This window comes from Ursus americanus, chromosome 10, assembly GCF_024610735.1.
Source record: "Ursus americanus isolate L20-20 chromosome 10, mUrsAme1.1.p, whole genome shotgun sequence".
In the NCBI taxonomy this organism is placed as follows: domain Eukaryota; kingdom Metazoa; phylum Chordata; class Mammalia; order Carnivora; family Ursidae; genus Ursus; species Ursus americanus.
In genome coordinates, this window is record NC_142136.1 from 14,825,982 (window position 1) to 14,841,586 (window position 15,605).

The following is a 15,605-nucleotide window of genomic DNA, read 5'->3' on the forward strand; positions in this document are numbered from 1 at the left end:
AGCTCCGTTAAGCCCAGGGGGAAGCTGGAAGAAGCTCGCCTTTGCCAATCTTACCTGGCAGCGTGCGGGGCAGCCGCGAGGACAGCCGGTAGCAGAGCAGGAAATAATGTCTTCCTAATGCCTGGTCCCAGGCTAGCTCAGCTGCGAGCCTCCCAGGCGGAGCCCGAGACAAGACACACCCCCGCACCGGAACAACGGGGGGGGGGGGGGGGGCAGGCGGATGCTACAGAATTTGGCCACGGACCCGGATGTGGGGTCTGAAGAAGCCACAGGAGCTCATTCTGTGACCCCAGGTTCCCGGCCTAGGGGACCAGCTGAGTGGTGCTCTCATCCAAACACGTGAGAAAGGCAGGAGGGGGTGTGGGGAAGATATAAAGAAAATGACATGGAATTCCAAAGAGGGCAGGCTTGGGGAAAGCCTGGAGTCAGCAGTTTGGAAGAGGCAAGGAAGTGAGGATGTGTGGCCATCCCCCCAGATTTGGAATTCTGGGGCAGGAGTGGGGGAGGGTGGCAGGTGTCTTCGCCTCTATACAAGGAATCCCCCAGAGACCACGGGGAATATGCTGAAGGTTTTTAGATGATGCTAAGCTGGGAGAGTGCCTAGTAGAAAGATGACCGAGTCAGGATTCAAAGCAGTCTTAAAAGGCTACACTTGTGGCTTTGAGCAAACAACAATAGCAGCTCACTGATCTATCAACTCCTCTAACCTTTCTCATAGTGAAGATACTATTGTCAGCCTCATTTTAAAGCTAAGGAAACTGAAACAGAGAAGTTAAGTAAGAGACCAAGGTCACACAGCTAGTACTGGCAGATCTGGGATTTGAATAGGAAGTCAGGTTTCAAGGTCTGCAATCTGAAAGGAAGGGAGGAAAGGAAAAGGGACCGGAAGGAAAGGAGGGAACTGATTATTACGGAGTATTCACAATGTGCCAGACCCCAAATTTCACCTGAGGGAATACTTGGCAGGCTAGAAGATCTGAAAAAAGATAAGGCGATTTCGAGTACGTCTAGTGGACAAAAATGACCGCGCGGTGGAAGCCAAGTTTTCTCTGCTGACCCCGGCCCCAGTGTGAATCACTTCTTATTCTGGTGCTGATGAGCAAAGATCTTCAACTGTTCCTGTGCAGATTCACATTTTTTTTTTCCTTTTTAGAGCGTGTGCACACGCATGTGGGGTTGGGGGAGGGGAGACAGAGAGAGAGAATGAATCTCAAGCAGACTCCACACTTAGTGCAGAGCCCCATGTGGGGCTTGATCTCAGGACCCGGAGATCATGACCTGAACCAAAATCGAGAGTCCGATGCTCCACTGACTGAGCCACCCAGGCGCCCCAGGGGATCCACATTTCTGTCTGTGAAATCCGTGGTCTCTAAGTCTGGCTGTTGACTCTCCTGGCTGTTGGGTATGACACGTGCGAGGCTCTGCACGGTGAGTGGTGCGTGGGTGTTTGGTGTGGAGCCTGCATGGTTGTACATGGGTGTATGTGTGTCTCTGTGTGTGCGGTACCTGCATGGTGAATGTGAGTCTGTGTGTGTGTAAGAGAGAGAGATGTGTAGAGGTCTCTGCGTGGCGAGAGTGGTACAGATGTGTAGTTAGCTGCAGAACCAGCTGTGTCTGCATGTGTGTGCCCACATGGTACGGGCACTCTAGGGTGAATCTGCTTTATAATTCTGGTGGAACTAGACCACAAGCTGGCTCGCTCGCCACCCTGGGCAAAGGCAGATCCCCTCTTCCCCCCTCCCCCCCCTCCCCCCCACACACTCCCAGTAAGAATAAATGAAAGCACTGGAAACAGAAGCAGAAAGAGCAGGGCAAAGCGGAGGCGACATTACTGCATCCACAAGAACCTGGGTGCCCCCTTCAGGACAGAATTGGAGCTGCAGCTGGAATACGGAGGGGAAAGCGCTACCTTCTCTCAGGCTCAAAACTCTGCTAGTCCTCACTTGAATCTGGGATAGAGGTTGTCAGTAGCATAACATGGGTATTTTCCCAAATGATATAAATGGATCCCAGATACTTCTATAATACTGTCTGCTGGTGCCTCTTTGTGACTCCACCCCCTACCAAGGCCACGCCCAACGGTTTGCCTTCCTGTTTGTTAACGAGGCTGTGTATTCCCGCTTCATTCCTTCCCACCTGCTTCTCCTTTCTCCACAAATGCTCACAGCTTGGAGACATACTCCAGTCGTTCTTCCCAGGGCACAGGGTGGGAGAAGAGCACGTTCTGCTGAGGGCACAGAACCAGGAGGCAGATCGGTTGAGTCCAGAGCTTAGGGCTCAGAGAAGGCATTGGGTCAGGGCTGAGCAGCCAGGCAGGCTGGGATTAGCAGGCAGGACAGTCATAAGACAGATCTAATGCCTGGGACCCAAACATTGGCCAACAGAACAAAGTGAGGGGTCTGAGGTCCAGGTTTAAACAGGAGAGAGGGCATCAGCTGATCTCCAGGAACTGGGAGGCTGAGCAAAGCAGTAAGAGCACAGAGCCAGGGCACAGAGCCAAGGAAGGATCTCGACACAGCAGAGAATCAGTTTAGTAGGGACATTTATAGGAGTCCTACAGAGTGGGCTGAAAGCCCCAGATAAGACTGGCTCAGTGTTTGCTGGTGGATTAAAGGAGAACATCTGGCTGCAGTAAGATAGAAAACAGCCTTCATTTCCCTCCGCCCTCCTTGCCAAAAGTCCACATTTTGTGTGCTGGAGAAAATCAGTCTCCCAATAGGATGGCTGGTCTGGTTTTTATACATGGACTATATTTGGTACACACGAACCAAAAATATTGATCCAGAGAAATTTAAAGGTGGGACTTGTCCTCTCATATCCCTAAGCCCCCATCACTTAGCTTTATGCCTGGACTTAGAAGTCATTCCTTCCCTGGCAAGGGTTAGGTGGCATCCCTTGGGTTTGCTTAGGACCCTTTAAAATATTAATTTAGATGGAGAATTACATATTATATTAACTCTAACATATATGAATACATTGGTTTAAATAACATTGATACAACATAGATAACATTTACTACTTTAACCGGTGTTCCCTTCTAGGGCAAAAACGAAGTCTTTTTATTGCTGTGTTCCCAAGTGCCCAGTACAGAGTCCAAAAGTTGTCCCAAAATACTTAAGTCAATAGCAAATCAGGAAGATTGGTGCTTAAATATTTTTCTCTTTTGACATGTTCACAGAATATCACATCTCAAACTAGACATAGCTTTAGGGATTACCTATTCTATCTTCCCAGCCAGTGCTGGGATTATTTCTACGACCATTTTAGCAGAGAATCATCAGCTTCCCCCGGATACTTCTAGCCAGTTCTTTTTTTTTTTTTTTTGAGAGAGATTGAGCACATGTGCAAGAGTGGGGGGAGGGGGAGAGAGAATCTCAAGCAGATTCCTGCCGAGCACAGAGCCTGACACGGGGCTTGATCTGGGAACACTGAGATCATGACCTGAGCCGAGACCAAGAGTGGGATGCTTAACCAACTGAGCCACCTAGGTGCCCCTGTAGCGAGTTCTTTGCGGGACAACCTATTCCATTTTGGGGCAGCTCCAAAAGAAGTTTCTTCTTCATAGTGTCCCTAAATCTGATTCCATACCAAATTTTACCCAGTGGTGCTACTTGTCTCTTTCCCACGCCCCCTCCTTGACCATATTCTTTCTCTTTGTTTTCCAGGTGAAAATAATTGCCCATGTGAATTTACCTCAAGATCCCTCATCCTCCAATTCACCATCCTCTAAAATCAGTGAATGTGGTTTCTGTCCACGTCCCTTAAAATATGGTGCCTAAGGTCAGCACTATGCAATTGAACTACAGAATATGGGAGGCAGGGGACGATTGCCCTCCTCATTCTGACATTCTTAGGCTATTAATGGCAACTCAGATTGCATTAATCTTTCCACCTGCTCTGCAAGCAGCTTTCTCTGTCAGTGCTCATCAGGTCTCCAGGCAGGAACGCTCAGGGCCGTCCTTGACACCTCTCATCCCTCACAAGTCACCCCATGGCTGGCTTACCAGTTCTACCTCTAAATATCTTCCTTGTCTGTTCCCACTGCTGCCCCCTGGGTTCAGGTTCTAACATGAAAAACAGCAGGATCTTTCGAAAATGCGGGACCCATCAGATATTCTCTGCTCAAAATGTCTCGGTAGCTTTCCAGCTCCTCCAAGACAAAGTCTAAACTTCTTCACAGAGCGTAAAGGTCCCTTGGCAAGCTCCCCTTTCCTGACACCTGCAGGCTGATTTTTCACATCTCCACGGACAACTTCGGCTTCAGCCACTGCAAAATGCTTGCTCTTGCCTCAGGCACTGGGTTCCCTCCTGCCCTGAGGCCTTTGCTCTCTGCTCCAGACGCGGCTCTAAATCCTCTACACGAAGGAACTCACTTAATTCTCCCACCGCCCTCTGAAGGAGATATTATTCCCATTTTACAGATGGAGGAGCTCATGCGTCCAGCATTTTGCCCAGAGTCATGCAGTTAATAAGTTGTGGAGCTGGATGAGTCCCGTCGCCTGAAACACCCTCCCCGACTTTCTCCTTGGCAAACTCTCAGCCATCTTTCAAGACGGACCAAGCCCTAGTTCTTCTGGGAAGTCTGCCCACCCCCTGAACTTTACCACCAGATAGCACTTACCACTCTGAGCTAATTGTTCGTGAAATGATTGTCAGCACACCCACCGAGGATAGGCTTCTGTCCTTGTCCTCACTGAGTCCCCAGACCTCTGTTTTGTGCCAGGAATCTAATGAATGCTTTCATGAAGTCACTCATTAGTGAACACGTGAATAACTATTTACAGGGTACAGCCATCTGCCAAACTGTCAACCTTTGCTAATCGATTTTTTCCTGTAATACATACAAAAATCTGGCCAAAGCCTCACTGTGGAACCAGCTGGCTGAAAGGCAGCTTAATTATCCCGAGTTCATTGAAGAGCCATGGAGCCTTCTGAAGTGTTCTGGAAGGACCTGAAACTGCGCAGCAGGAAGGACGTTTTGAAACGACTAGCTCCAGCATACTGTTCACCCAGAAAGCGTCCTCGGAGTGCGTCTCCCCGAGGACTAGAGGTGGTCTGAGGAACGGAAGCTGCGCAGAGGACACTCGGTAGAGCCGATGTGTCGCATGTACGGTCAGCGGGGCAACGAGCAGACAGAGGGGCAGTGAACCCTGACCCCTTCCACACAAAATATTTACCAGGAGAAAACAAGCACTGACGGGCAGAGAAGCATGTGAAGCCCTGAGGAGAAGCGGGATAGCAAAGCACTTGCCCGGCGCACCTGCCCGTGCAAACACCAGAGGAGCTGGGATCCATTCTGACTTAGGCGCACGTTCTTATTTGGGGCATTCTCGGGGCTCCCGCACCCGCAGCCTCGCTGCGACAGGTGGGGCAGAGGGAGACTGCCCTCCCAGGGCTAACGCATTCTCAGACTAACACCCAAGTCGCCTTTCAAGTGCACATCAACACGTCCAAAGCCCACGCCCTCCCAACTGACCTTTGTGAAGCGTTCGCACAGCGAGCCTCTTCCTCTGCCCTCAGCAACCCAGGGCCAGGTACCGACGTTCAGGTCGGCGCCTACACCCCAGAGCCCGCTGAGACGGTTCAGCCAGCCAGTCCTGAAACTGCTGAGCCTCAGGCCTCTTGCCTCGTCCATTCCTGCCCAAGAAAACCACGGCGAAGGCGTGGGCCGTGCTCTCCTCTCACTCCGGCCTCCCCGACTGGCTCTGGCGCTTCCCCAGAGGCCCCAGGCCTCCTGCTTCTAGGGATCTGAGTGTAAAAACTTCTTCCTTCGTGACAGCATTTTGCGTCGGTGTGTCTTACCATCCCTGACTAAAATTCCAAGTACCTGTTAAAACATACTAGTCGGGCTCCTGGGTGGCTCAGTGGGTTAAGCGTCTGCCTGCAGCTCAGGTCATGATCTCAGCTAGGAGTCTGCTTCTTCCTCTCTGCTGCTCCTCCGTGCTCATGCTCTCTCTCTCTCTCTCCCTCAAACAAATAAATCTTAAAAAGATAAAAATAAAAAATATAGTCTATTTCATGTAATAGGACTATTTGCCTTGATCGTTCCCCAAACTTTTGAAGTGTCAATTAGATATCCTCCACCCCACCCTCCTCATCCTATAGATAAGAAACGGAAACAAAGTGAATTTAACTGACTTACACAAGGTCACACAAAAACTCGTGGCAATTCCCTGGTTAACTGTAAGGTCATTCCCCGAACAGCAGGGCATAGCGGAACTATACAATTCTGGAATCATATCACTTCCTGTCCTGTTTCCTGTCAACCATTTCTGCCAGAAATGGCTAAAAATGACCCGTTTTCACCAAGCAATAGAAGCTGAAGTCAGAATTAATGCTGTAGAGTTAGATCTCTTTCCTAAATACAGTTATAAAATCTGGACTAAAGAGGGCAAGGAGATGCTCTATTAAAAAAAAAACACAAAACTACAGAAGACCAAGAAAAAAGTCTAAGTCATGCATACATTTGAGTATTTGATAAATTGACTTATTTTCAATCAAACCTGTATAAATGCTTTAAAAAAATTAGTGGCAGGGCTGGGACTCAAACACAGGTTTGGGAGCTAGGGTAAAATGCTGAACATTTCCCTCCAAAATCTGTAGATGACCATACAAAGTTACAAAGTTATAAATACGTCCCCCCGTGAGCCCATTACTTTGTCCATATAATGGGGAGAGGGCTATAAAATATCATCTTTTGAATCAAAGTAATTATGTGACAGCACTTTGTAAAATATATTAAACTGTCCCAGTTTTTCCCAGTGCTCAAAGCTAGCAATATTTGAGTAGATCTTCATCCTTTTTTGGCCGCCCACCCCTGGTTTGGTGAATCTCTACCTCCCTAAGTGAAGCAGAAATGGATTTTTTCTCCGCATTTCCAGCCGATGCAACACATGACTGTCGTACCGAACAGGTCCCCACACGTGTGTGAGAACCTGATTTCTAAATGCAGCATGGTCTCACCTTATGAGGGGTAACAGATCCTAAGCATAAACAGCATATGTCTGATGAGCACAGGAGTCTTTGCACCACTATAAATATGACCTAGGGTTCAGAGGCTCCCTTCTGTTAGGCTTCGGATCCCAGGAAGCAGCTATATTGGTCCCAGCTGGAAGCAAACTGATGGAACCAGTGTAATGGTCACCCCCCTACAAGTGAGGTGTGAGCCCTCTCTGCACTGGAAGACATACTCAAAGCAACGAGTGCTACCTTGCAGGCACTGTATAAGGCATTTGCCCCTGCTATCTTATTTAATCACCATCTGGCAGATAAGAAAATCGAAACCGGGGCGCCTGGGTGTCACAGCGGTTAAGCGTCTGCCTTTGGCTCAGGGCGTGATCCCGGCGTTATGGGATTGAGCCCCACATCAGGCTCCTCCACTACCAGCCTGCTTCTTCCTCTCCCACTCCCCCTACTTGTGTTCCCTCTCTCGCTGGCTGTCTCTCTCTCTGTGTCAAATAAATAAATAAAATCTTAAAAAAAAAAAGAAAAAATCGAAACACAGGGAAATTTAGACCCTTAGTTAGTAAACAGTGAGTCCATTAGACCCAAAGTCCAGGCTCTAAACAGGAAGGATTACTCAAAATTTTAATCTGTATAGGAGACACCTGGAGATGTTGTTAAAATGCAGATTTTGATTCCGGAGCTCTGTGGCAGAGCATCATCAGATTCTGCGTTTCTAGCAAGCTCTCAAGTGATACAGGTGCCGCTGGTCTGAGGACCACCCTTTAAGAAGCAAGGCTCTAATCAGTATGTGTGAAAAAGCCTCCTGCATCTCATGATAAAAAGCACTCACGGCTCTCCTTTCAAGCACTTCCCTAGGGCCTTCTCCCTTTGCCCCAGCTTGGTGACAAGACAGGAGAGTCCCTCTGCGTCTATGAAATTCTACAGTTTAACTCCATGGGCAATGTCTTCCACAGTTGCAGTGCTGGGGGTACTGAGGAAGCCAGGATCCTTCAGATAAGGTCCTGGCCCTGGGGAGACTACTAATGGAGACAAACCGTGCTGAAATCTCCAGCGTGTGCATGAAGGAACGCCCTGCAGCGCACGGACGTAGAGGTCTCGTCCAATCGTGGCTGCTTTGGCTCCAGCGCCGCCCTCACACCATGTGGGCACGCTTCAGCACTATGCACTCCATCCCTCTTGGCATAGAGACAATTGGACGGTGGCTCATCCTGTCCAAACTACTGTGAAAATACAAGTCTCCTCGCTCGCATCTGTATGCATATAAAATATGATATTTTTGGGGGGGCGCCTGGGTGGCTCAGTCGTTAGGCGTCTGCCTTCGGCTCAGGGCGTGATCCCGGCGTTACGGGATCGAGCCCCACATCGGGCTCCTCCGCTAGGAGCCTGCTTCTTCCTCTCCCATTCCCCCTGCTTGTGTTCCCTCTCTCGCTGTCTGTCTCTATCTCTGTCAAATAAATAAATAAATCTTTAAAAAATATATATTTTTTGTTGAGACAAAAACATGTCAAATGTTTCTTGGGCTTATTTTGGGGGAGAAAACTGCCAGACAAAACTTGAGTTTTTCTGTATGATTTTAAATAACTTTATATGCACTTGGAACATGGCAAGAAAGTAAATCTAAAATTAAAATTAACTTTAGCTTTATTTTCTTTTGTATTTTTTTGAAAGATTTTATTTATTTATTCATTTGCGAGAGAGAGAGAGAGGGCACAAGCAGGGGGAGCAGCAGGCAGAGGGAGAAGCAGACTCCCCGCTGAGCAAGGAGCCCAATGCAGGACTTGATCCCAGGACCCTGGGATCATGACCTGAACCGAAGGCAGATGCTTAACCGACTGAGTCACCCAGGTGCCCCAACTTTAGATTTAATTAATGAGATCGAATCTCAGAAAATAGTCAGAATCTGCGCAGATACCCCTCCTGAGATGAAAGGGAAATGCCTTCCAAGAGTGCAGAGATCTATAAAATGTGTTATTTGTGAAATATTTTGGAAGGATTTAAATTACTAAAGTAAATTTTCCCTCACTGGTAAGGTAGTTTTCATTTATTTATTACAACTGTTTGAGATGTATTTACTGTTACTTAATCATGGACTAAGGCACACACGTCAACTAGCAAGAAATCTAGTTATGACCTCAGATGGCTCCCAGCTGTTCCCTCTATGTGAATAAACACACACAGAAAACTTTTCTCTAGCAAATCCCATTCCTTTACCCCCATTTTTTAAGATTTTATTTATTTATTTGACATAGAGCACAAGCTGCGGGAGCAGCAGAGGGAGAGGGAGAAGCAGGCTCTCCACTGAGTAGGGAACTCCATGCAGGGCTCAGCGTCCTGGGACCATGACCTGAGCTGAAGGCAGACGCTTAACCGACTGAGCCGCCTAGGTGCCCCCATTACCCCCATTCTTATGGCATGGCTGTTAAGGGGATGGGGGCAGAGAGGTAGAGGAGATAGGTAGGGAGGAGAGAAGAAGGTTCATGCTCCCATAGGCAGCCAGCATCATTCGACTGCCAGCTTCCAGAACAGCGTTTGGTTTCATTCCACTGAAATCCTGGAACCTTTACTTGGTCATTACTCATTGAGTCATTTGAGGTCATTTAAACCTATCTCCACCCAGATGCAGATAAGATTCAAAACAGGATCACAGGAAGCCAGCTAAGATAATAGATAACAGGAGAAAAAGAAGGATTAATCTCATGAGCAATTATGTCAGGAGAGCCTTTTAGAGCTGTAATTCTTCTGTGAACTACCCCGAGGTGGTGAAGCCTTGCAAAGCCCTGGAATTGAACTGCAGGTTGAAAGATACTTCAAGGGACTCCTGGAGTCCAGTTCTCTCAATTTATGGAGAAATAAATATATGAATGAGACACAGGGAGATTCTTTTGCAAAGTCAAGTTCTTGTAGCTAGTGAATAAAAAAGTCAGAGTTTCAGGCACCTGGTTGGTTCAGTCGGTTAAGTATCTGCCTTCACCTCAGGTCATGATCCCAGGGTCTTGGGATCGAGGCCCGCGTTGGCCTCCCTGCTTAGCGGGGAGCCTGCTTCTCCCTCTGCTGCTCCCCCTGCTTGTGCTCTCTCTCTGTCAAATAAATAAATACCTTAAAAAAAAAAAAAGAATCAGAGTTTGAAGTCTGGTCCGCTGAATTGCCATTCAGTGATCTTCCTTTTTGTCTCCTGAGTCTACGTCCTAAATCACTCCATTCTCGCCATGCTGGCCTTCCTCCATGAGTACAATTTTGCCCTCATCAGGAACCATCTGTCTCATTCATTATTTTGTTGTTCAGCCATGTTGCAAATATCTATCCAGAGCCACCTGTGTGCCAGGAGCACAAGGAGAACCTCACGGTCTGGGTCCCTGTCTTCGAGGCGACCACAAGGCAGCTGCCATCTCTCCCTTTAGCAGTGCTTTCTGGACCCAGCCTTCCCTGTCAGAAATGACTGCTTCCCTCCCTAGGAGAGTTGCTTGGCCTTCATAGTTGAACTATCACTATTAACGGTAACACGAGAAAGGGACGAAACATGACAACTAGAGAAGCAGCCTACGACGGGTACTGCACCTCAATACAGTAACAGGCTTTTGAAATAGAGTCAAGCAGAGGGGAGACCACGATGGGGTTGGAATTCCAAGTGTCCCTGGGGTGTTTTCCTCAAATTCATTCCACACAACTGTAGCCGAAGAGGGCCTGTATTTTTCACCATAACTGTAAATGCTCCTTGTCCAGAGAGGTGTTGGCTTACATCCTTTAAAGGCTCTAGTCTCTATTAACCGGAATGAGTCCCTAAAATGCTGCAGCTATACCGAGACCTCTGAGAGGGGTTGCGAAAAGAAGGTTTGACTCCGGCAGTGAGGTTAGGTAGCCCACAAGGCAAAAACACAAACAAACAAAAACCCTGGCAGCTCAGAAAGATTTTCTGTTTTTCTTTCCTAAAGGAGGCTCAATCTGATCTAAGTCTAAGAAGATTTGTTTCAAATTGAGATTGTAGGCTTAAACAGTTCATTATTTTACAACGCGATATACCCATTTTCACTCCTCACTGGCTTTTGAGTTCTATTCTCGATTTGGGATTATTGTGATGTCCGAGAGCCTACTGGCACTGAGGCGTTCCCAACACCCCCACTGTTCTGTTTTCCAGTAGGAGTAAAGGAAAAGCAACCAGAATCATCAGCAATGATTCCATGTGAATGAGGAAATCACGATGTGAGCCCCCATTTCCTTTGGAAACATGAATCAGTGTTCCTGATGTTGAAAATAGATTTCTGTAGCAACTTGTTTATTTTATAAAGCAGGATGAAGAATGGGAAGAGATTATGTTAAATTAATTTTACATGTTCTAATTGAAGCATTGTCAGAGGACCATATTTTTCACATTACCTGTCTTGTGCAGGGTACACGGCAGATATAAGAACACGTTATCTTTATTATAGAAAAGCAGAATCAGGGGGATACAATTTTAATGGGGGAAGATTATGTGGGCCACCATGAACTATAGAGTAGCTGTGACATCTTACTCCCTGTTTTCTAAGATGCATTCGGGGAAGTAGCTATTGGAGTCATACAGAAACCTCCCACGGTTCTTTAGCCCACTTTAGAGCTAGGGTTGAGCGTTAATTTTTCAAATAACTGGGTTTCATTAAGAAATATAGAATAAAGGGTAATAAGACAAAATATTTTTTTAAAAAGATGAACCCATCGGGCCCACCCAGGGACGCCAAAAAATAAATAAATAAATAAATAAAAATAAAATAAAATAAAAAGATGAACCCAGGGGTGCCTGGGTGGCTCCATCAGCTAAGCGTTCTGCCTTTGGCTCAGCTCATGATCCCAGAGTCCTCGGATTGAGTCCCACGTGGGGAATCCCTGCTCAGCAGGGAGTCTGCTTCTTCCTCTCCCTTTGCCCATCCCCCCTGCTCCTTTTCTCTCTCTCTCTCAAATAAGTAAATAAAATCTTTTAAAAAATAAAATAAAAAGACAAATCCAGGTGTGCCTGCGTGGCTCGGTCAGTTAAGTGTCTGTCTTCAGCTCAGGTCACGATCCCAGGTTCCTGGGATCAAGCCCCGTGTCAGGCTCCCTGTTTGGCAGGGGAATCAGCTTCTCCCTTTCCCTCTGCCCTGTTTGTGTTCACTCTCTCAAATAAATAAAATCTTTTAAAAAAATAAAAATTTGGAAAATTAAAAAAAAAAAAAAGATGAACCTAGTAAGGGTGCCTGGCTGGCTCAGTCAGTAGAGCATGTGACTCTTGATCTCAGGGTTGTGGGTTCTAGCCCCACATGGAGTGTGGAGATTACTTAAAAATAAAATCTTTAAAAAAAAAAACTTCTCCTTAAAAAAAAAAAAAAAAAAAAGAACCCGGCAAAGAACAAAGAACTACATTTACCCACGTGGCATATCTTCTACTTGCTGCCCAAGATGGGAGTGGGCCAAAGGGGGCCATGGAGAAAGAAGAACCACACAGATGTGGGGAGTGACATGAGTGACCTCTTTTACAATTTTCCCTTGTACCTAGTGAAACCTTCCAGAGGAGAAGGAGCAATTCTGAAATAGCCTGAAGTAAGTTTACAAGTTGGGACTAAAACAGAAATATAGCACTGGTTCTTCAAATGAATGCTTAGGAAAGCTCGTTATTTGAGCGCCTAAGTGGGCTACCCAAGCTTGAACGTTTCCGTTGATTATCATTAGACTTCTGGCTTTAACTAAGTATTCCTCTTTATCCGTTGCCATGCACTGTGCACTAATGACATGAATACTTGACACAAAATCCCATAAAATATTATGCTTTAGTAACTTCCTAGTTAAAATTTTCTTTCATTTTCTTTACTGGGGCCAAGGTACAGTTCTGCCCTTTGGTTGCGAAAAGACTATATTTTATAAAATACCAAGGGGCAATTTTTCACATAATAAACCCGCAACTTACGGCAGATTTGTAAATGCATCAAACAGGCAGAAAGCAGAGGCAGATAGTGATTCTTACAATGACATAAAAGCAAATAGCTGCTTCCCTGGAGGTATCCTGAGGTATGAAAATGCCTTTAAAGAAAAAAAAATTCCCTCTCTAAGATGCATATACTTGTAATAGAGTTTCTAACATGCATAACGATGAAAGCTTGCTTACATGTTTTTTAAAGACATAAAACCGAGTAACAAAAAGGCAAAGTTCATGGGCATTTTCTTTCACTTAGCTACTTTTTTAAAATTCTTCTTGCTCTGCTATTTTATCATTAAATATGATTTAAAAAAATAGAAACCCCTCTGTAAACAGAATTCTTTCCTCAGCACTGTCCTTCTTGTCATATGCTTCTATCACCCAAAATATACATGTGAATATACATATATGCACTTGTATACATGTATACATATATGTACTACATGCTCAAACAGCCTGAGGAAATATGGGAATTTGGGATAACATGGTTTACTGACGGCATGTGCGTATGTATACATGTGTATATATACACGTGTGTATTATACGTACACACACCTGTCTATAAAAGATTCCTCCATGATGTGAGGCAAATTGAAACTAGCTTTTAAAACAGTCACTTCTGGGGGGTGCCTGGGGGGCTCAGTTGGTTAAGCAGCTGACTCTTCATTTCACCGCAAGTCATGATCTCACCGTGGTGAGACTGAGCCCCATGTCAGGCTCCGCACTCAGTGGGGAGTCTGCCTGACATTCTCTCTCCCTCTGCCCCTCCACCCCCCTGTGCGAGCAAGCTCTCTCTCAAATAAATAAATAAATCTTTAAAAATAAATAAAACAGTCACTTCTGCCCTGTCCCTTGGAGTCTATCATTCGCATGAGGTATCTGTAAAAGAGCCGTGAAATTATTAACTTTCCTTTGCCATATGCGATACACGATTTCATTCTTTCAGCCCACGTTCATACACGTCATCCCTCCTAGACCATTCCTGGCACTTTAATGAAGCACTCAGTCTTTACAGACTTAACAGTCGACTGTATGCAGCTGCTTCGGCACAGGGAGGGGAAAAGTGACATTTTACCTCCACCCCAAACAAAGCCATTATATTTACCTTCTACTTTGAAGATAGTAAAGTGCGGTCGGCAATGGAAAGAACCCAACGCGTTACCTGCGCAGTTCATCCACAGACCCTGGTAAACCCAAGTGGCGGTTATCACCGAGGATGCTCGGGTGGTCACTTTCCACTCATTGGAGGCAGTGGCCGCGACGAGAGCTCCAAACCCTCCGACGCCAAACACAAGAGCGGAGATCTGCGCCCTGGACATGTCGCTCTGCCTTCTCCAGTGACACCGTCCAGACAGAACGCGTTGGTGGGCTAGGCATGCAGCGGGCGACTAGCGCTCGGACAGGTGTTACGGCAAGTTAACGCGCACAGGGGACCGCATTTCATGCTCGGATGCCCTAGGAAGCACGGAATTCAGGATGAAGTCTGATTCACCGACGGCATTTTAAAGATAGCCTAACATGATCTTTCTAATTTCCTACACGGAGATTTACTAAAATTTTGCAGATGGATGTTAAAGTTTTTGACTTCGCAGATTTTTTCCCCTGGCACCATAGTTAATGCTTAATTTTCTGTTAGCCTGAAGTTTAACGAACCATGCAACAACCAGATATTACAAAGTACAAATTATACAGTAACAGTGAAGGCTTATTTGACCAATTGCTTTAGTCTGGCATGCTTCTGAATCTTCATAGAAATGGAATCACATTGCAGGTATTCTATAACCTGTTTTTTTTCACACGACATTGTGTCCGTGACATTCATCTGTGTTCAAGAACGTAGTTGTCGTTCATTAAATATTACAGCTGAAATATAGTACTTCGTTAGACGGATCTCCTACAATTTATCCATTTTCCTGGAGATGAACGTTTGTGTTCTTCTCCCCCCGCCCCCACCCGCCTCCCTCAATAGCAGTTGGAACAGCTGTAAAGGTTCTCATGCATTTCTCTTTATGCACCTGTGTAAGAGTTTCTCCAGGATAATCTTAGAAAATCTTAGAACTGCTAGGAAGTAGGAAATAAGTAGGAACAACTCCTCCAACTTTATACACAATACTAAATTGCCCTACTGAGAAGTTCTAGCAGGTTACCATCCCACCGCCAGGGGTGAGTCCCGATTGCCTCACTTCGTACCATGTGGTATTGGGGTGTTCTCAGAATTGCTGGGGTTTTTTGGGGGGGTTGGCCACTCTGATGAGTCTAAAGGTATCACATTAGGATGACTTTTGTATTTGCTGATTAATAATGAAGCTGAGCACTTTGTCATATATTTCTTGGTTCATCATGTTTTTGTCTACAAAGGCATTTATAGCTTTTGCTCATGTAATACATTGAGTTGCTTGACTTTTATAATTTATTTTTAGTCCTATATATATCCTGGATAGTAATCTTTTTTTTTTAAGATTTTATTTATTTATCTGAGAGAGCGAGAGCACAAACAGGTGGAAAGGCAGAGGCAGAGGGAGAAGCAGACTCCCGGCTGAGTGCGGAGCCTGATGCAGGGCTCCATTCCAGGACTCTGGGATCATGACCTGAGCCAAAGTTAGACACTTAACAGACTGAGCCACCCAGTTGCCCCTGGATAGTAATCTTTTATTATTTATGTTGCAAATATTAAATGTATTGCAAATATATTATGTTGCAAATATCCCCCAGTTTGTGG

At 46.0% G+C, this 15,605-nt stretch overlaps 1 protein-coding gene across 2 annotated transcripts in view; it reads right to left on the reverse strand.

Moving 5' to 3' along the window:
* CLDN10 (claudin 10) overlaps window positions 1-14,471 on the reverse strand; it is a 109,985-nt gene extending 95,514 nt beyond the window's left edge. The window contains exon 1 of one of the 2 annotated variants that reach the window (XM_045811068.2): window positions 14,049-14,471. In XM_045811068.2, coding sequence (XP_045667024.1) covers window positions 14,049-14,205 — 157 coding nt within the window. In that variant the 5' untranslated portion in view covers window positions 14,206-14,471. Of the gene's footprint in view, window positions 1-13,991 lie in introns of both variants that reach the window. The other variant, XM_045811067.2, reaches the window with a different exon arrangement.
* Between the last annotated feature and the right edge of the window lie 1,134 nt (window positions 14,472-15,605).